Source organism: Gekko japonicus, unplaced genomic scaffold (assembly GCF_001447785.1).
Source record: "Gekko japonicus isolate JY-2015 unplaced genomic scaffold, Gekko_japonicus_V1.1 scaffold2141, whole genome shotgun sequence".
Lineage (NCBI taxonomy): Eukaryota > Metazoa > Chordata > Lepidosauria > Squamata > Gekkonidae > Gekko > Gekko japonicus.
In genome coordinates, this window is record NW_015160286.1 from 216,876 (window position 1) to 239,354 (window position 22,479).

General features: G+C 46.9%; 1 protein-coding gene across 1 annotated transcript in view; it reads left to right on the plus strand.

Moving 5' to 3' along the window:
* Window positions 1–22,479, plus strand: part of LOC107114318 (fatty acyl-CoA reductase 1-like) — a 156,462-nt gene that overhangs the window by 81,220 nt on the left and 52,763 nt on the right. The window contains exon 2 of the mRNA XM_015415766.1: window positions 7,248–7,486. Within this exon, the coding sequence (XP_015271252.1) occupies window positions 7,298–7,486 (189 nt within the window). The 5' untranslated portion in view covers window positions 7,248–7,297. The remainder of the gene's footprint in view (window positions 1–7,247; window positions 7,487–22,479) is intronic.

Sequence of the window (22,479 nt, forward strand, 5' to 3'; positions counted from 1 at the left end):
CATCTACATGCGCCCCCTTGCCCAGATTGCCCGGAGTTGTGGGCTTGGGTGCCATCAATATGCAGATGACACCCAGCTCTATCTGATGCTGGGCGGGCGGTCGGACTCCGCCCCCGATGACCTTCATCGGGCGTTATAGGCTGTGGCTGGTTGGCTCAGACTGAGTCAGCTGAAACTAAACCCAGCAAAGACGGAGGTCCTGGGCCTGAGTCGGATCAGTTCAGGGTTGGGGCTCCCTCTCCTGACCTTTGATGGGGCTCCTTTGGTGCCATTGTCGGAGGTTAGGAGTTTGGGTGTCCTCCTGGACTCCTCCTTAACGATGGATGCCCAGGTGGCAGCCACCGCCAAGTCGGCCTTTTACCATCTTCGGCTGGCGCGGTAGTTGGTTCCTTTCCTTGACCGAGATGACAGTCACCTCGAGGCTAGACTACTGTAATGCTCTCTACATGGGGCTGCCTTTGTCGCAAATTCGGAAGCTGCAGCTGGTGCGGAATGCTGCAGCAAGGCAGCATGGGTCTCACTAGACGGGATCACATCCGGCCTGTGCTGAAAGCACTGCACTGGCTGCCGGATTCACTTCAAAGTGCTGGTTTTAACCTTTAAAGCCCTATATGGCCAGGGTCCGGCTTACCTAAGGGACCGCCTTTTCCCACATGTTCCCCCAAGGGCACTACGGTCGGGGAATCAAAACCTCCTGGATATCCCAGGCCCCAGAAACATCAAATCTGCTGTCACCATGGCCAGGGCGTTTTCGGTGGCGGCTCCTACCTGGTGGAATGAGCTCCCAGAGGAGATCAGGGCCCTGCAGGACCTGGTGCAGTTCGCAGGGCCTGTAAAACGGAGCTCTTCCACCAGGCTTTTGAGTAGGAGCCACCGCCACCATTATTTCACCACCGCCCCTCATCTCTGCACCTTGACCATCGGTGGAGTGGGTATTATTGGGGGCGTGAGACGTTCCTTGGCAGATGGCAGTGCAGTTGGGACGCACATTGTTGGTTTTTGTTCTGGTATAAAAACTCCAGAACCTCATCTTGAAATCTACAGTTAAGAAATTCTGGAGCACCAATATTTTTTAGTGTATTATGCATATTGTATTTTATATTGTTTTATATTGTTCATTGTTTTAACCAGGCATTTATGAGCCGCCCTGAGCCTTCGGGGAGGGCGGGATATAAATGTAAAGATAAATAAATAAATAAATAAATAAAAGAGATTCTCCTACTGGAGAATGGTGCGGGCCCCTGCAAGCCAGTCCAGGAGCCCTTGTGCCTGCAGGGAGGGGCGGGGGAGGGAGCTGGCGGCAGCCTCCTTGTGCCAATTGGGGATCTCTCCCACTGCTGCTGCTGCTGCTTTCTTTTTTTTAAATAATTCTATTTTCCAACACATAATATCAACATCGACACCAACACAAAAAAGAAACAAACAAAACACACAAACAATAATCAGGAGTACATTCCATTAGTGCTTAAGATTTTCTTTTTGTACATCAATAATTTTGCACCTATGCTAATACATTATATGTGCATATATTGTAGTTAAAGTTTCTATTTCTATTATACTATTTCTACATATAATTTTTAATGGTTAGAACAACTGTCAGTTAAGGCACCACTCAATTCATTTATAAAGTCTTGACCATGTTTTTTTTTCAAAGATATCTTCACCTTTGCCTCATAAGAGCAGAGTCAACTTGTCTGTCTCAACCGTTTCTAAAAGTTTATAGATTATTTCTTCTTTTGAAGGTGTGTCTTCTTTTCTCCAATATTTAGCATAGAGAATTCTAGCAGTAGTTACAACATGTATAATCATATAGACATCTGATTATTTTTTAAAAGCTTTCTGGTATTGTATCCAATAAAAACAATTCTGGTACAAAGGGTATATGTGTTTTTGAGCCGCCCTTTCCTGGCTTTGTGTACTGTCGTTTTTATGAGCAGGTGGAGAGATCTGCCCATGTGGAGAGATGCCTGAGAAATCCCTGGCTGCGAATACTGCTGTGCACTTCCTAGAGGGCTGATTCATGAGGGCCTGCGGGCACTGCAGCCTGTTGAAAATACAGCGGCTACTGGCTGAGGACAGCAACTAGCAGAAGGAGGGGGTGCCAGGTCACATGACAATCACAGGGAGAGACACAGCCTGGGAAGCGCATTTGAGTAGAAAAACGGATGGTGGAGGGAAAAGCCAAAGCATAAGAACATAAGAGACGCCAATGTTGGATCAGGCCAAAGGCCCATCCAGTCCAACACTCTGTCACACAGTGGCCAGAAATACCAGATGCCATCAGGAGGTCCACCAGTGGGGCCAGGACATTAGAAGCCATCCCACTGTTGACCCCGCCCCCCCAGCATGAAGAAGACAGAGCATCACTTGCCCCAGAGCCCCTATCTATACCTTGTGGCTAATAGCCACTGATGGACCTCTGCTCCATATATTTATCTAATTCCCTTTTAAAACCGTCCATGCTTGTAGCTGCCACCACTTCCTGTGGCACTGAATTCCATGTGTTAATCACTCTTTGGGTAAAGAAGTACTTCCTTTTATCTGTTCTAACCCGACCGCTCAGCAATTTCATGGAGTGCCCACGAGTTCTTGTATTGTGAGAAAGGGAGAAAAGTACTCCTTTCTTGACCTGCTCTATCCCATGCATAATCTTATAAACCTAAATCATGTCTCCCCTCAGTCGTCGTTTCTCCAAGCTAAAGAGCCCTAAGCGCTTTAACCTTTCCTCATAGGGAAAGTGTTCCAACCCTTTTATCATTCGAGTTACCCTTTTCTGCACTTTTTCCAAAGCTATAATATCCTTTTTAAAGTGTGGTGACCAGAACTGCACACAGTATTCCAAATGAGGTCGCACCATTGATTTATATAGGGGCATTATTATATTGGCTGATCTGTTTTCAATACCCTTCCTAATAATCCCCAGCATAGCATTGGCCTTCTTTATTGCAGTCACACACTGTCTCGACATTTTCAGTGAATTATCTACTACAACTCCAAGATCTCTCTCTTGATCAGTCTCTGCCAGTTCAGACCCCATCAATGTGTATTTATATTTAGGATTTAAATACACATCGATGGGGTCTGAACTGGCAGCCCCTCAGCTTGCCACTCTGTTGCTCCAACTTGCTGCCCTGCTAGGTACTTTTTATTTTTAAAAAACCCTCTATCCATGTGTGCTCTTTTAGGTAATGTTTGGCCCTGAGAATAAAGGGTTTCAACAGAACAAAGTATTGCAGGCTGATCTTTGAGCACTTTGTTTTGTTTATTTGTTTAAAAATAACTATCCCACACATTTTTTTAAAAAAGTCATATGGAGGCTTACGAAGCTTAAAAACAAAAGTAGGAAATAAAACTAAAGCCAGTGGCAGCACAGACACATTTCAGATAAAGGCACCTGGGTGCTAAGGAATCTGAACAAAAAGCTGCACAATAAAACCATCATCAAAAAGTGGAGATTAATAAGAGAGACATGGACATCAAGCATAAAAAGCAACAACAGAATAAAGCTGTACTGTCACCCCAAACAAAAGTTTAAAAAGCAGTAGTCTCTGGAAAAGAGGGTCGTCCTCACCTGATGCCTTATGTGCAACAGCTTGGTACCAGGCAAAGGGATGCTGGGAAGGCATTCCTAAGGTGATCTGCTATAGCACAGATGGCCTTGCCTCCAGTATACCTTGAACACATCTTTAAAAACTTTAGCTCCGAAAGGCTGACTCATTATGTTTTGCCTTGCTAGCTTACATTTTTTATAGGCTAACACTAATTTCTGTTTGTTTGTTTGTTTGTTTCTGTCTGATTAAAAGTCTTTTGGAGATTTGGTACTTTTTTGCTGTGGAAACCACAGTATGAGTTTTGTAAGGTATTGTTTTAATATCAATATATCTGATTCCATCTGTGGATACTTAAATCCAGAGACTGGGGACATGGATAGAAGACTTGCAGAAAAATCTGAAATGTAAAATAAAAATGGGATGGGCCTTTAAAAACCAAGAATTATCAAAGGGGCACCTGTAGCTTTAAGAAACAGATGCCACCAGAGTCCATTGCTAGGCTACCACAACAGTATTGATTTCTGTCATTAAAGGGCAGGGGGAGATGGCAGGGACCTTTCCAGGGCTATTTTAGCTGTTGAGGGAGTACTCATCAAGGCCAGGCATGGTAGCAACCTCTGGGTGACTTGCTACCATCTGCCTTGCATGATTCACCCAGGCCTTGCTGCTTGCTACTGTTCAACAGCAAGCCACCCTTTGAAAGCCCATGTTATGCAGTGGTTGGACTTTCAGACTAGGATCTGGGAGACCCAGGTTTAAATCACTGCCCCGCCATGGAAGTTCACTGGGTGACCTTGGGTCAGTCACACACTCTTAGCTTAACAGACCTCCAATGTTGTTGTGAGGATAAAATGGAGGAGAAAAGAGTAATGTAAGCTAATTTTGCCATCACGCAGCTTGGTCAGAGTTTTCCCACAAAGAGGCTGCCGCAGGAGGGAAGGAAGGAAAGCTGAAGACACAAGGGTAGGTAAAGGTATGTTGGCTGGTGAGTAAGAAGGAAGCAGAAAACAGGGAGACACTATGCAGGTTGTCAAACTTACAGCCCACCCAGGGCTCTTATCCAGCCCGTGACCAACTTGTCATACCTTTGTTGCCAGATGAGAGGCTGTGCATTATGTCCCTGTATACCGTCCCAGTGCTAATGAGTAATGGGTGGTGGAAGTGGGCAGGTGGGCATCAGGGAGAAAGTGTAAGGAAATACTGCAAGAGTGTTAATGTTCTAAGCAGGTTTGTATTTTGAGTAAAAAATAATATTGTTAATTGGTTTTGCCTGTGTCCTTTATAAAGTTTATATCTCTGGTACCTGGCATTGCATTTTATGGCGCACGTGGCCTCGCCCAACAAAGTGACATTTATGTCAGATCCAGCCCTTGGAACAAATGAGTTCAATACCTCAGCTAGGGGATTTCACCATAGAGGAAGGGAAGGAGGAAAGAGGTTAATGAGAAGCCTCTGTAAGTCCTTGAACATGCCCTGCTTTTTGCTTCCTATGTTTACTTTTGAGATAGTCCCTTAAGAGCCAAATGCTTGAAACAAGCTAGAAGCCAGCATTTTGTTAATAAAACTGCTTCCTGCGCTCATTTGAGTTATTCTGCATATTATATTTCTCAAGATGCTTCCTTCTCCTAAAACTGAACAATTTTGTATAAAAACCAGATTTTATGAAATGTAAAAATGCCAAAAGTGCAAAGATACAAAGATGTATGTAATGCCAAAAGTGCAAAGACACATGGTGTATACTGTGTATGTTACAATTATTTCCCACATGGAGCATTGTGAATGAGAAACTGTCACGCTCGGGATTATGGGAGGGGTTGAGTCGGTTGTGAGTCGAAGCCAGGGTGTTTGGCTGAACACCATCGGCTCAGGTATGTCTCAGAATTGTTGTCGGTCAAGTTATTCTCACTCGCCACAACAAGGAAAGTTCGCTTAGACGAGTTCAAGTGGATTACGTCTCCCTCCTCTCAGTCTCTCCATGAGCGAACCCCTTCTCCTCCCTGGCTTCACCTGTCCGGTTTCTTTATTTGTTCAGCCTCCACACCTGCTTCACCCACCACCCACTTCTTAAAGTAACCGAGCCACCAGCCGGGGCTCCAAGGGATTTTGGTCTTGTCGTTCCACCCACCAACCCTGTTTCCAGCGGTCGGGTCCCTGACGTCGTGCCCAAGTGGTTCCGCGCCCTCGACCCCCTCCCTTCTTAGGACTGTCGCCTCTCTGTGGACATTGAGACAGGATCCCCGGACCTCCCGGGAAGGGTCTAAGACCGTGTTCCTTCCCTTGGCGAGTGCTACTGGAGTGACTTCCTGCATAGTCGGGAGGGGGTTGGCATCGCCCTCCTGACAGAAACTCTTACAGGTGACTGCAGCCATTGTTATTTCCAACAGCTCCAGCCCCCTGTGGACCACCTCTTTCCATGGAGCCTGCTTGCTGGCATAATCACTCCCTCCCTTTGTAGCAGTGTGTTTTTTAAACTAGGAACAGCAGGGAGGTGTAAGAGTAAGTGAGCAGAAGTGGGGTTACAGTGCTGAGACTGGATATGAAGGAAATGCTTTGGAGGTGTCTGCCAGAAGGATTAATGGTTACAGTCACCTGAAGTTTTCTTGCTTATGGAGCCTTTTTTCATGGATTCTTGTGTGAACTGGTATTCTCACATGCAGTTTGATAACAAATTCCTATTAGGGGTTAGGCTCCTAAAAGCCATGTACATGTACCTAAAATGTTTCTTCTGCATGCATGTTGGCATGTTCTCCATGTTTACTGCATCAGATGACACTGCGCAGAGTCTCTCAACTTTCAGAAGCAGCAGTGCTGAGCGACTATAAAAGTTTGAGTAGCTAGCAAATTATAGTCCATCAGGGAATTATTCATGCTGTGCATATTTTCCACCCACATCCCTTGTGACTATTTTGGCAAGGTTTTATTTACCATTTTCTGGGGGTTTACAGTTTCAGATAGTTCATATGGGTCAGTTTGAGTTGCCTGCAATACAAACGGAGACTTAACTTTCGGTGCCTCCATCATATTCACCAAGGCATAATTTATAAAGGAGTCTAAATTAGTTTACCGTGGTAGTATCTGACAAGAGGTTATTTGCGGCTTCAAAAGAAGAAGTCTTAGGTGGGGGAAGCTACCTGGTCTGATTGCAGGATCTGAAAACGGTTCAACAAGGAGAAGTAAAATGATTCTTCAGTCTTCTGTTGTTTGGGGCTAGTAACCCCTGGAATTGATTCCTTATCTGCATATTTCCTGCCCATCCCTAAAAAAGAAAAGACAAAAGCTAACCCTGCACTTGTTTCTCCCTCCTTCCTCCTCCTCTGCCTACTACATTCATCAAAGATGAGGCCTTTTTCTTACTCTCATAAATTAACACGTCAAATAAATCAACACACCAAACTAATTTTCATACAGAGAAGACAGTCATCATCAAGGGGTGTTAACACTTCCAAAACCACAAACACAGCCAAAGGCGGCCAAATGACATAAAAGCCAAAATAAACAACAGTGGGAGAGCCAAATGACACAAAGTAACAGTGGTTGACTAAGTTAGGCTAAAAGAGGTTAAACAAAACCCCTGATATGGGTCACACGGATAAGGCATCCCCCAGTATCGCGCCGGAAACTGGAACCATGTTCCATTTCTGAAAGTCCTGATCTCACCAGGATCTCATCTCTTGGACTGTTCCATGTTTCCACCAGGTACCTCCAGAAAGAAGATTGGAAGGACGACAAGCTGAAAGGCAAGCGCCATGTCTTCTGTTGCCACATACTACAATGGGAAGTCGGTACTCATCACAGGAGCCACAGGTTTTATGGGAAAGGTCCTAGTGGAAAAGCTGCTGCGTTCCAGCCCAGACGTGAAAGCTGTTTACATCCTTGTGAGGCCCAAGGCTGGACAATCGATGCAAGAGCGAGTGGTGGATATGGTGAAATGCAAGGTAGGGAACTGGATTTTATATTGGCATCTATGGCAGCTGGTTTGCCTTTTCTAGGAGATTACTGACAGCTGGATACAGTTATGGATATGGCCCCCATGCCCCATGTAGTCAATGCCCTTTCATCATAGATAGAGAACCAGTATGGTGTAGCGGTTAGAGTGTTGGTAAAAGGCAAAGTTAAAGGTTTCCCTTGCTCAAAGGCTAGTTGAATCCGACTCTAAGGGGCAGTGCTCATCTCCATTTCCAAGCCGAAGAGCCAGCGCTGTCCTAAGATGTTTCCGTGGTCATGTGGCTGGCATGACTAAACGTTGAGGCACACGGAACGCTCTTACCTTCCAACCAGAGTGGTACCTATTTATCTACTTGCAATTTCTTGCATTCAAACTGCTAGGTTGGCAGGAACTGGGCCCGGAGACGGGAGCTCACTTCGTCACACAGCACTAGGGTCTCGAACTGCTGAACTACAGACCTTCCAGTCTGCAGCTCAGCATCTTAACCTCTGAGCCACCCAGGTTCAAATCCCAGCTCTATCACGAAGTTAGCTCTGTGACAGTGGGCCAGTCTTCTCTCTCAACCTAACCTACCTCATAAGGGGTTGTTCTGAGAAAAGAGACTGGATTTATACCCCGTCCTTCACAACCCAAAGGAGTCTCAGAACAGTTTACAATCTCCTTCCCCTTCCCCTCCCCACAACAGACACCCTATGAGGTAGGTGGGGCTGAGAGAGCCCTTTTGAGGACTGCTCTTGAGAGAACAGCTCTGAAATAACTTGTGACTGACCCAATGTCACACCAGCAGCTGCATGTGGAAGAGTGGGGAATCAAACCCGGTTCTCCCATATTAGGGTCTACACTCCTAACCACTACATCGCACTGGTTCTCTATCTATGATGAAAAGGCAATGGGAAATGGAATATCAACATTAGACTGTTCTATTGAGTTTAGTATGTGGTATTTAGTGCAAATAAGCACATTAATATGCATGAATGCTATCTCACTAGACAAGACTCTGTGGGCACAACCTACTTTGCTCAATAACCTTCAGCAGTATGAACTGACATGCTGGGGATCCTTGGCCTTGGGGCACATACAGGTACAAGTGTATGCCTGTTTGTAAGGATGGGCCAAATGATTTTTACTTTACAAATGAAATTGGGGACTAATCCCCCTGATAAATGTGCCTTTTCAACCACATGTTCAGCTGTACATGCATCAAATGTAATGTGAGAAATACTGTAGTACTTGTTTAAAGAAAAATCAAATGTACACGGTACATGGATTGTAAATGGGTCCACAGTATCTTGTGAACAGGGTAACCTCAAATAAGAGTTCTGCTTTAATGACACCTGGTTTGAAATGAGGCCTCATCACATATTTGAGCAAGTTGATAGATTGTGGGGCAGCTGGATCGAGCCCCTTTCATCATCTTGGCGCTCGGGATGTTGTGTGGACTGTTCATATACTACTCATCGTGTGTCATGATGTGGGGCTGGGCCGGGGTGAGGTAGTCAGGATACAGTCCGAGGTAAAGAACCAGGTGAGCAAGCCAGCCAGGAAACCAAGTTCAACTCACAAAGCAAGAGTGGGGTAGTCAAGGTACAGTCCAAAGTCAAGAGCCAGGCAAGCAAACCAACCGAGAGATCAAGTTCAAAACACAAACTGTTAGAGTCGTCAGAGAGCCAGAGTCCAAAAGAGTCAAGAGCCAGGGAGTCAAAGGTTCGGGGTGCAGAGTCTAAGCACAGTCGTTCAGTCCGAGGTCAAAGAGCCGTGAGAATCCAGACAAGAACCAGGAGTCAGGAACACGAGTGAGGAGGTGCAGAGCTTTGTCCGAAGGGACTAGTTGCTGGCACGATTTGTCAACGTGAGGGCATGGGTTAAATAGCCCATAAGCCTGCTGGCAATTAGCATGCCCCAAGCGAGTCCCAGCTGCTGCTAATACTCGGGGCTGAATGAGCGCCTGCCACGCATGCACGTCTCTCGCCGCCGGGCTGCCATATCCCAGTGGCGCTGTTCTCTCAAGCGGGACATGGGTGGAGGCGAAACAGGAGGAGAACTGTCCGGGCATGCTTCTGCCTCAGCTGTTGCTGGGGTAGCCTCTGGAATCTCAGCCCTGTCAGATGCGGGAGTTTCCAGCATTGAGAGCTCATCCCCAGCAGCACTTAGATCCTCTGTTGGGGCCGCTTGGTCGCACTCAGCGGGAGCCGCTGGCTCGCAGTCAGCAGGAGCTGTGACATCGTGAGCCTTCTCAATTTTACTGATAGAAGGTGGAGTTGAGATTCCAGCAGTGTAGAAATTTCTGAAAATTATTCTTCCAATTAGATCATGGAGAGGATGAGAGTCCTTTTGCAAATGTGTCCCTCCAGAGAAGATCTGGGATAATTGCTTGCAACATTTTATTCCATTTTCTCATAAAGCTGCTGCCAAATTCACTGTCCAAATGTATAGCATAGATATTTGACAGCAGCCCTTTCATGACTGCAGTTTTAAATAATTAATTCAAATGCAGCCTCTTTAGAACCAATGCTCCCTCTAAGCTGTGGAATCTTGTGAGGAAAAATTCTACTTTGTGAGCTCCTGGCATTAAAGTTGTGAGCGAGATTTTTAGGGAACACGCTTGTTATGCTTCTGTACGACTCACTGAAATGTCGATTGGAACAAGGTTAGCGCAGATCTGTGGCTTATGCAGACGTTCAACTGTCAGCCCTCTCCAATAGCGAGTAACTCTATCGCATCTCTGCCCATCAGGAGTGATTCATTGATTGATCTAGTCAGATCCGGGGAAGAATTTGTATTTCCCCAGCAAAGCTTGATTGGAAGGAGACAGGACCGGACAGAGCAGTAAATCATACAGAGACTCTTCTGAGGGCCAGTTCCGAGGGCAGCAGGCTCTTCCTGAGGGCCAGTACTTCGACCCCCTGAGAACCTTTAGTTATTTCCAGTGCCCTTGTAAGCAAGTCTACCCAGAATCCTACCCCAGTCTATTCAGTGGATCTCACTCCAAGGATTCTTAGGATTGTACTGTTAATTACTCTGGATCCATCCACATGGATCCATTCTGCTAGCAGAGGTGTCTCCCAGGATCTAAATTTGGTGGGTGCTTGTTGGAATACAGAGATCTATGATGTGTGACAGTTCCATTCCATTTCATTTATTAGCTTCATTGACCCGAGGTCTTAAGCCAAACATGCAAACAGCAACTATAAAATGCATTACATATAATTACAAGAAATTTAGACAGAACGTCTTTACAATAAAAGCTTGTAAACATGCTCTCGATCAGTAATATCAGACCACATTTTATAAACTTCAATGAATTCTATAAAATCCCATGATATTATGAAAATTAGTTTTAAAATTTTAAAATTGTATACAAAAGGTACTTATAACATTTCAAAGCCGCTTTAAAAATAGCACTATCGAAAGATATTTTGCCACCAAGCGAGTCGTTTCAGGGTCCTCATCAGCTAATAGTATGGTTATCTATGTGTGACAGTTCTGAGTGACTGGGAGGGGGAATCTTTTCATGGGGATTTGTCTTGACTCCACAGGAGGACAATGGAGTCAGTGCTGGTGGACCTCTCTCTCCCTGCTCAGCTTCAGATATATTTTATTTATTTATTTATTTATTTATAGTCCGCCTTTCTCACTGAGACTCAAGGCAGATTATGTCATATAAGTCAAATACAATTAACAGGACAGGGACATCCATTAAACAGTGCAATAGGGTCTGTACTCAGTGTTCCCTCTAAGCTGAGTTGGTGTGAGCTAGCTCACAGTTTTTTAGCCTCCGGCTCACACATTTTTGTCTTAGGGAGGATGACTCCAGAGCAAACTAATTTATGCAGTAGCCAAATCACTGGCTCACAACTTTAATGTCAGTAGCTCACAAAGCACATTTTTTGCTCACAAGATTCCATAGCTTAGAGGGAACATTGTCTGGACTACAGAAATCTGAAAACAAGCAGAAGTCTAAAACAGAGTTGAAATGAACCTGGGAAACAAGCATAAGCATTTAAACATAACACGTCAAATGGTCTAGAAGCTACATAGTCGGAGCATATTTAGCAGTGAGAGGCAGCAGTACTGTGGTGCAGGCCACAGTTCCTGGCCTTTTACCGGTGCAAAAAAGCCCTCTTTAGAAATTCCATTTGACATAGTTTGCAGAAAGCCAGGAGAGTGGGGTCCTTCATAACCTCTTCAAGCAGGCCGTTCCATCAGATCTTGTAAGCTAAGCAGGGGTCAGCCCTGGCTAGTACTTGGATGGGAGGCTACCATGGAATCCCAGGGTTGCCACACAGAGGCAGGCAATGGCAGACCACCTCTGAACATTATAAGTCAGCTGTGATTTTGCTGCACTTTCCACTACCGTGCAATAGAGGTTCCTTCACGGGGTAGGATTACTGTAGCCTCTGTCCCAGGTGGCTTTTATCCACGCAGGTTCCCCAATGTAGCCTTTTTTGGTGTTCCCGGGGGACCCCCTCTTCCTTTTCCACCAGCAGAAATCCCAATCCAACCCATTGTGTAAGAAATGCTATATGAATGCACTTATCAGTGTTCAAAGCACTTTGTGGGGTTTTTACACTTTAAAAAATGGAGATTGCAAGGCAAGCAATAGCATGACTGCACATCTAAGATCACTGAATCGGCTTTGTGCAGCGCGTGGCTTGGTTTTTGACTGCTACATGATGTGTCATGAACATGACCTCCTTCAAACCTGAACTCTATAAGGACAAAAACTCTAGGGATCAGAGGGGGAAAAAACTTCTTGCTATCAGTATATCCATGTCTCATACAATTAATGAAGGGACTGAATTTCAAGTTTGACTTTCCTCAGTCCTTGGACTGCCGTGTGGAGATTTATTTATTTTTTGCATTGTATTAAAATAGGCTTGTGTTGATAGACGTTTCATGTCCTCCAAGCCAGTTTATTCTGGAGTATATGTAGTTAGAAGTTGCAGGAACATTCCCTCTCATTTTTTTTAACAGAAACATTTCCCCCATTGGCCTCACAAGAGTATACCACTCTTCAGGCAACAACCACTTGAATTGGGCTGGCCCACATGGTCAATCTGCATGTCTTGATCACTGGTACGATAGTTCAGTCAGTGGCGTATTGCCCCCAAATGTCCAAGCCCATTGATTTTGGTAGACTTAGAAAGGTGCTTGGGAAGATTTAAGGATCAGGATGCCTAAAGGACCACCTCCTCCCATCCTGTCCAACTCACTATTTGAGGTCCTCATCACAAGCTCTCCTGGTTTCCTTACCCACCACTAATCTGAGGTGGGTAGCAGTTAATGATGGGGCCTTATCAGTAGTGGCACCCTGCCTATGGAATTCCCTCCCCCTTGTAGCTCAGCTGGCATTTACATTACAGGTTCTTAGGCACCAAGCCCAAAATGTTTGTTCACACAGGTTCTAAACTGAATATTTTCCTCCTTTTCCTGTTCTCTCCCCTCTTTTGTTTGTATTGATGTCCGCTTCTTTGCTGATTTTATCTACCCACTTTATTTGAATATTGTACGTGAGGTGATGGAAAGTAACATTGGTGATGGAAAGTACTGTCAAGTCCCAGATGATTTATGGCGACCCCATGGGATTTTCAAGGCAAGAAGTGTGCAGAGGTGGTTTGTTCCAAGACACTGAAAGGCTGGACATCTGACAATAGGACTACAGATAAGATTAGAATTTCGACAGCCAATCCACATACAAAAGAACCTCCTCAGGAAACAGGAAACCTCCTCAGGAAACAATCCCTATACAAAAGAACCTCCTCAGGAAAGCTCCTCCATTAGCAATGTTCATAGCCTGGGGAGCTCCTACAAGACAATGACTCAGCCCTACCCCACCTTCTAGAGTAGATATAAATTACCTGCCTACCATTTTTTTTCCTTCTCACCTTGACACAGAGAGTACTCCATCTTTCTGTGTTATACCTCTGAGGATGCCAGTCAGAGCTACTGGCGAAACGTCACGTCCTACAATGCCAAGACCACGGCCACACAACCCGGAAAATCTACAGCAACTAGTGGTTTGTCTTTGTCTGCCCTCGTATCATGACCCTGGTATTCCTTGGTCTCCTGTCCGCTAACCAGGGCTGACCCTGCTTAGCTTCCGAGATTTGGTGAGATCAGGTTAGCCATTAGTTTTGTTCAAGAGCTGCATTCTTTTCCAAAAGTGCAGCCTGTATCAAAAGCGACAGACTGCCTGCCTGCCTGGTGAAACAGTGTAGGTGGCCTGGCCTGGATTTCATTGCCAGAGCAGCCTTGGGGCTTTCTGTTCGCTTATCCACATGCCCTCAGCTTGAGTGTTTCACTTCCATTTTCTGGCTTCAGGAGATCAAGCATCCAGCTCGGTCTCATAACCAGTTCTTGTATTTCCCCCAAACAATGTGGATGCAGCTACCATTTTGTCCCTTCCCATACTGCTCACTCCACACTGGAATTGAGGAGGTCATCAAGAAAGACTTGACCTCTCTACTCCCCCCCCCTCCACTTAGCATTCCTCCTCTATGGCAGTCGTGGGGTGCGGAAGGGAAGAGGGGCTCAGTGATGTTGGCATATGAAGGAACTGCCTCATGGACAGGGGTCATTTCATAGAAAAAGAGGTGCAGGAGCGCATTAGCATAACTTATTTGCATACCTTATTTGCATATCCCACCCCCCCTGACATCACCGGAAGTGTGTCAGAAGGCAACACCCACCACTCAGGCTCCACTGGCCTGTTTTGGATTGCTAGCTATTGGGGGGGGGGACGTGCAGATCTGCCCTCGCAGAGGAGGGAGAGCTTGTACCTGAATAAAACCTGGTCTTAAAGGTGCCACTGGACTGTTGGGGGGGGGGGCTGGGGGGGCTCTGCAACTTACCTGGCTGCTTCTTGCTCTAACTGAGGGCTGCTGGGAGCAGGGGGTGGGGCTTGTTGCATGTGCCCGCCCCCTGGGCTCTTTACTGCTGGAGCTCTGCTCCTGTGTGCTCCTGCAGGAAATTACCCCTGCATGGGCTTCTCCAGGGTGGACAGCAGACGTTTGCAGCTGTACTCTTCCACAACCAAGATCTGTCTCCACAATCGAAGCACCGTCCCTGTGCAGTCTTTACTCCGTGCAAGACTAGTTGCTTTTTGACCCCACATTTATGCCATCCGAAAAAGACAGTGTTCATCTTAAATCTGCATACAAGTTACAGTTATGTCCAATAATAAGTTTTCTTTTGCTTATAACATTTATTTGGCCCTGACCTGGATAGTCCAGTTTAGCCCGTTCTCATCAAATCTCGGAAGCAAAGCAGAGTCAGCCCTGGCTAGTATTTGGATGGGAGACCTCCAAGGAGTACCCGGGTCGTGATGCAGAGGCAGGCAATGGCAAACAGCCTCTGAACGTCTCTTGCCTTAAAAAGCCTATGGGGTTGCCGTAAGTCGGCTGTGACTTGACAGGGCTTTTCACCACCACAACAACATTTTTTTAAAGGTCGTCTTCCTTTCAAGTCAGTACAGAAATGCCTTTTATTAGAACCAGCCACAATGACATGAAACTTTGGAAGCTTCTCAAGTTCACCAGAACTGTCTTCTCCCCCGCTCCCCCGGAAACCTTCTCAGTTTTGTCTTGATCGAGGCAGCATGGGAAAGGGACCACATACAAGCAGGAGCCTGATCGGCTCAATAAGGGGCAAACTTGGAGCCAGAAAAAGAGGGAGGACACTGGCAAACATCAGAGGTGCCGCACTCTGCTTCCCCACCCCCACCCCCCAGCCACGGAAACACGACACTGCACTGTGCTGATGGTGCCCACACATTCCTTCTCCCAGCCACAGATTCTGCCTTGTGTTCCCATGTGCTCTCTTCCTCTCAGAATGCGAGAGAGAATGTGCTGAGACCACATTTGCCATCGGACGGAGTTGCCTCAGATGGTGGCAGCGAAGAGTGAAGGGAAAAGGAGCTAGCCGACAGTCGAGAGCCAGTTTGGTGTAGTGGTTGAGTGTGCGGACTCTAATCTGGGAGGACCGGGTTTGATTCCCCACTCCTCCACTTGCACCTGCTGGATGACCTTGGGCAAGCCATAGTTCTGATAGTTCTTGAAAAAGAGCAGTTTCTGTCAAGAGCTCTCTCGGCCCCACCCACCTCCCAGGGTGTCTGTTGTGGGGAGGGGAAGGGAAAGGAGTTTGTGAGCAGCTCTGAGACTCCTCTGGGTAGTGAAGGGCGGGGTATAAATCCAATCTCTTCTTCTTCTTCTTCCCCAGTGAATTTTTTGCTTCCAAGCTTGTGCTACTGTTGTCTAAAGCTGCAGGGGTTGTGATTTGTGTCACTGTTGCTTCTGCAATGTTAGGGGCACAAACCTACTATGAAAGGCTGCTGCCAGGCCCTCAGGTGGCCCAGGCTAGCCCAATCTCATCAGATCTCAGAAGCTGAGCAGGATCAGTCCTGGTTAGTATTTGGATGGGAGACTACCAAGGAAGACCAGGATCACTATGCAGAGGCAGGCAAGCCACCTCTGAATGTCTCTTGCCTTGAAAACCCCGTGAGGAATCGCCATAAGGCAGTTGCAGTTTGATGGCACTTTTCACTGCTCACTGCCGAGCTTCGATCTGTCAGATACTCTTGACTTACCCCACCTCACAGAGCTATTTTGGGTGTAGTGGTTAGGAGCGCGGACTCTAACCTGGGAGAACTGGGTTTGATTCCCCACTCCTCCACATGCAGCTGCTGCTGTGACCTTGCGTCAGTCACAAGTTCTCTCAGAGCCATTTTGGGTGTAGTGGTTAGGAGCGCGGACTCTAATCAGGGAGAACCGGGTTTGATTCCCCACTCCTCCACATGCAGCTGCTGGTGTGACCTTGGGTCAGTCACAAGTTCTCGAGAGAGAGCTCTCTCACCCCCACCTACCTCACTGTGTGTCTGTTGTGAGGAGGGGAAGGGAAAGGAACTTGTAAGCCGCTCTGAGACTCCTTCAGGTAGTGAAGGGCGAGGTATAAATCCAATCTCTTCTTCTTCTTGTTGTGGGGATAAAATGGGGGTAACTCTCATGCATGCCTCCCTGAGCACTTTGGGGGAAAACTGAGAAAATGATCAAAATCAAGGAGTTGTTTCACTTCAGCTGCTATGCGCTAGCCAGCTGTTCTTAGGATACCTTCTCACTCCTGTTCCCACTCAGTGTTGGCCAAGTGGTATAAAATCACAGCGATGCACCTGGTGTGACTGGCTGATCTGACAGTGGTGATTGGTAGCATTCCACTATCATGATTTCTTCCAAGAGCTCCCTGGGCCCCCTCGGGGTATGCTGGTGGTATGGTTATATTTGTATATAAAATAAGACATCTTGTTTGAAGAGGCTGAACTGGAACATGTGGGTACAGTCTCCGACAATTAGTTGCATCTATGGGGGGAAAAATTTAAAAAAATCTTTAAATAATAACAATTGATGTGAAAATGTCCAACTTATCAGTTCAAGGAAGCATTACTGTACTGAAATTAGACGTGTAAAAATGGTTGGTTTAATGATCCCTTTAAGAATTTAGTTTGGAAGCTTTCTTTTTAAACCCTCTTACTGTTTGAAAGGCTGCCGTGGTGTTATTAGCAGCTCACATTGATAATCCCTGGTGTCCTTGGGGAGCCTGTAAATTTGGGTGGCCTAAATTATGAGTTTTGTACATTTGGGCTGATGATCCAGAATTCAGGAGGGACTCAGACAAAACTTCAGTTCATTGCTTTCAGAACATGAAATAGTTTGGGCTACTTTCAGTGGGTTGAACAACTGGGTTTGCCTGGTCCCTTCCCCTCCTCCCTCCCCATGTGCAATGCAAAGATTAGGGACTTCCTGGTATGTAGCAGACAGCAGTTAGTTCTGACAGGGGTCATTTCCTGCAGGAGCGCACAGGAGCAGAGCTCCGGCAGTAAAGAGCCCAGGGGGCGGGCCCATGCAACAAGCCCCACCCCCTGCTCCCAGCAGCCCTCAGTCAGAGCAAGAAGCAGCCAGGTAAGTTGCAGAGCCCCGCCCCCTCCCCCCCGGGCCCAAAACAGTCCAGTGGCACCTTTAAGACCAAGTTTTATTCAGGTACAAGCTCTCCCTCCTCTGCGAGGACAGATCTGCACATCCCCCCCCCCAATAACTAGCAATCCAAAACAGTCCAGTGGAGCCTGAGCGGTGGGTGTTGCCTTCTGACACACTTCTGGTGATGTCAGGAGCTGTGGCAAATGCAAATAAGGTATGCTAATACATTATGCTAATGAGCTCCTGCACCTCTTTTTCTACTAAATGACCCCTGAGTTCTGACATCTGAACTGGATATAACTGTGGTTTGTCTCTTGTCTACACACCAGGACTCCAAACCACAGTTTAATCCAGGCAAGAGAACAAAGAAGAAGAAAAAGAGATTGGATTTATACCCCATCCTTCACTACCCAAAGGTGTCTCAGAATGACTTATAAACTCCTTTCCCTTCCCCTCCCCACAACAGACACCATGTGAGGTGGGTGGGGCTGAGAGAGCGCTTTCCAGAAACTGCTCTTTTTCAAGGACAGCTCTTATCAGAACTACAGCTTGCCCAAGGTCATCCAGCTGGGTGCAAGTGGAGGAGTGGGGAATCAAACCCGGTTCTCCCAGGTTAGAGTCCGCGCACTTAACCACTACACCAAAGCACAGTGTATCATTTCATCTGACTTGCGCAGGGCAGACTGGTTGTTTAGCTTAGGGGCAAATTTCCCAGCAGGCTCCTGGCAGACAAGCAGGCTTTGCAGGGCCTTCTAAAGATCTTCAATGAAGGGGCACCCCTCGCCTCTTCAGGGAGCCTGTTCCACAGAACCGGGGCCGTGATGGAAAAGGCCCCGGACTCTGATCGATAGCAGATGGGCCACCCGAAGTGTGGGAATAGCTAACAGGTGGCAGCGTGAAGACCACAGTTAGTACACTGGAACATCTGGTAAGAGACGATCCTGCAGATATGTCTAATGGTTGCCCATGGACTTAGTGGAAAATACACTTCAATGCTTCACTAACGATATGATTTAAAATTCACATCGCGTGCTGTTCACACACAGACACACACACCCCACATATGGTAAACACCAAGTTACTGTTTCTAGGTACCTGGTCTTTGTAGAGTGCCGATGAAGTGATGAAGACAATGATTCAGCATATACTTCGAAACTGGGACTGTAAGGGAGAAACCCATTTTGTCACCAGTGGCTGACTGACTTTTTTGCACATCTTGTGAAGTGTGGCACAGTTCTTCTCCCAGCTGTAGGGTTGCCAGCCTCCAGGTGGGGCCTGGGGATCTCCCGCTTTTACAACTGACCTCCAGCTGATGGAGATCAGCTCCCCTGGAGAAAATGGCTGCTTTGGAGGGTGGACTCTCTGGCATTATACCATGCTGAGGCCCCTCCCCAAACCCCACCCTCTCCTGGATCCACCCCCAAAGTCTCCAGGTATTTTCCAACCCAGACCTGGCAACCCTACCGAGCTGTCGAACAAGGTCTTAAGATGACAGCCTCAGGTTTTTTTAAATTTGTGATTCAGCTCTCAAGGACGTATCAGAGTCTTAAGAAACTGAGATTGGAATGCATTCAAAGTGGCTTCTTTTATTGGCCTTTGAGGACGTACTCCATGATAGTATCTTTCAAAGGTTATTTTCACTGTCACCTTTTATGTGAAACTGATTCTGTTTGAAAGCACACAACAGTCCGTCAGTTTGACCAGAGGCCTGTGTGCATATTTATGCAAAAGTATATAAACTCCAAGCAGCAAAATCCTGTTTGCCTGCTTTGCAATATAGCGTGTGCTGCCCACAGTTTTGTTTATGCCTTTTTGATGTGGGTCAGACCTCTGCAACTAATGACCCACTAAACAAAAGGCACCCCTGCTGACGCCAAGCCGTGGCCTTTCAGGGACTCCACAATATTCCCTGCTTTTGCATTCCCAGCCAATCCACCAAAAGTGGTCAGTTCTCAAACTGGGGAAGAGAATTTGCCTTGGTACATCACAAGTTGCACAGGCCGGCTCTAAACAGCCCACACATTTTTGAGCACCAAATAGATGCATCCTTTCTTTTCCTCCACTTCTACCCCTGCAACTAATTTTGAGGGGCAAGGATAAAGTGTGATTGGCTATAACTGTATGCATGCATGCATGTATGTATGTATATATGTATTTATTTATTTATTTATTGGATTTATATCCCGCCCTCCCCGAAGGCTCAGGGTGGCTAACAATGAGGCATGAGTGCCATAGTTAAAACAGATTAAAACAGCATAAAATAAAATAATATAGTATAAACAACAAAGTGTCAGTGCTTCATTTATCACAAACTGGAATAGATCTTAATCCAACAGCAACGTTCCAATAGCCTGTCATCCCTTCTCCTTCCAGGGTCACCTCGCACCCCGATGGAACCACATGATGGTGGTAGTGGTGTAATGCTGCATACATTGCGGTGATGAAATAGTGGTGGCGGTGGCTCCTACTCAAAAGCCTGGCGGAAGAGCTCCGTTTTACAGGCCCTGCGGAACTGAGAAAGGTCCCACTGGGCCCAGATCGCCTCCGGGAGCTCCCTCCACCAGGTAGGAGCCGCCACCGAAAATGCCCTGGCTCTGGTCACAGCAAATTTAACATCCCTGGGGCCTGGAATTTCCAGGGGATGTTGACTCCCTGACCATAGTGCCCTTGGGGAAACATGTGGGGAAAGGCGGTCCCTTAGGTAAGCTGGACCCTGGCCACACAGGGCTTTAAAGGTAAGAACCAGCACTTTGAAGCGGATCCGGTACGCTATTGGCAGCCAGTGCAGCACTTTCAGCACAGGCTGAATATGATCCCTCCTAGAGCACTAGCTGCAGCTTCCGGATTTGCGACAAAGGCAGCCCCAAGTAGAGAGTGTTACAGTAGTCTAGCCTCGAGGTGACCGTCGCATGGATCACTGTGGCCAGGTCATCGTGGTCAAGGAGGGGAACCAACTGCCAAGCCAGCCGAAGATGGTAAAAGGCCGACCTGGCAGTGGCTGCCACCTGGGCTTCCATCGTTAAAGAGGAGTCCAGGAGCACCCCCAAACTCCTAACCTCCGATGCCGGCACTAAAGGCACCCCATCGAAGGTCGGGAGTGGGAGCCCCAACCCTGAACCGATCCGACTCAGGCCCAGGACCTCCATCTTTGCTGGGTTGAGTTTCAGCCGGCTCAGTCTGAGCCAACCAGCCACAGCCTGTAATGCCCGATGAAGGTCATCTGGGGCAGAGTTCGACCGGCCAGGATTATGGACTCAGCTCATGTAGCTCACAAGGAGGTGCCCGGAGAGGCAGGTGTGACACACACACACCCCAAGTCCTGTTGCACTTGGAATGTATAGTTTTGCAAATCTGTGGATAAGCCTCATTGCTCATTTAAAAAAAACAACAGAACAGCTCTAAGCTCAAAAGAAACCCACGCAGGAATGTTGAAAGAAATAATCCGCTTTCAAGGAGTTGTGTCACCGAAGCAGGCACACAAGCTTCTAGGAAGAGTACAGACTGCAGAAATATTGTTGAATTTAGCGTTCCCTGCATGCTTTGTGGAGCGGGAAAGACTCCACTTGGTTTTAGATATCCTAAGATTTTCCCTTCGGGCAAGGAATGTAGCTCTTCAGGGAAGGGGAGGGGAGTCCACAGCCTTCATTCCTCCTTGAGGCCAGATGTTTGACCCCCCCTCCTCTTTATACCATGTCTTCCAAGAGCATGGCTAACATTTACGAAAGCAACGATAATTAGAAACTCATTCGAACAGCTATTCCCTCGTGTGTTTCCGTTAACAAACTCTAATTGAGTTAATAATTGTTTTGGAAACATCTAGCTGCAAGCTAAACCCTGCTGCGGCCGTCCTGCTGCCTTTTAGTGGAAAGAGTCAAGATGTTGAGTGCTTTGGACCTTATCCAGCCAATTTTTATAATCTGTGCTAGTCTCTAACAATTTTTCCCCACAACATTCACCTATTTTCACATTCTGTCTTTTGTTCTTTCCTGATAGGGTGATGGTCTGTGGCTGTCTCTGGAGCACAAGCTCACAACGGCTCTTGAGAAAGAAAGGCCCAACAGAGCATAGGCCAGGTGTGGCCAAACTTGCTTAACGTCAGAGCCACACAGAATAAATGTCAGACATTTGAGAGCCACGAGACATGGACAAATATAACCCCCACATTTTTATTGGAAAATATGCAAATTTGCTTTTTCATTAACATTAAATGAGACTGCCAAAAATAAAAACAAAAGGGGTAGAAACAGATATTGGTAATGATATTTAACTTTAGATGGGGAGGGAGGGGGAGGGAGAGGAAGGAAGGAAGGAAGGAAGGAAGGAAGGAAGGAAGGAAGGAAGGAAGGAAGGAAGGAAAGGATGGGGGGGAGGTGGAAGGAAAGCAAGGGGAAGGGAAAACCAACCAGGGAGGCATGCCTTCCTTTCACTTCCACAGCCAACCTGCTGGGAGCTGCAGAATATATGTGAAAGAGCCACATGTGGCTCCCGAGCCACAGGGTGCGTTCAGACGGGGGATATACAACGGTTAGGGTGCCAGTTCCAACCGGTGTACTTACGGGCGTTCACACGGCAAACATCTGCCTCCCGTCCCTAACCGTTGTAAATCCCTTTAAACCACTAGGTCCCAACTGGTGGTAAACTCTGCCACTAGGTCCCAACTGGTGGTAAACTGAGTGCAACGGTGCACCCCGGCGTCTGATCGCTTCCACCGGTGCCTTGCCATTTCCGTCGGAAGCCTGAGGCTTCCGGCTTTCCCCCGCCATTTTTTTAAAAAACCAAGCAATATGCGCTCAGGCGAAGCTTCGCCCTGAGCATTTGTTAAAATTTAAAAAAAGCCCTTACTTTAAGTACCCGGAGGAGTCCGGGACTACAGGGAGGCCAGGTTGGGCTTTAAACTTTAAAGGTAAGTCCTTACCTTTAAAGTTTAAATGTAATGGGGGGGGGGGGTTTGAGCATGCACAAAAATCGCCATTCTGTAAATGGCTGCCTATGCGCATTCTCAAACTGTCCTTTAAAA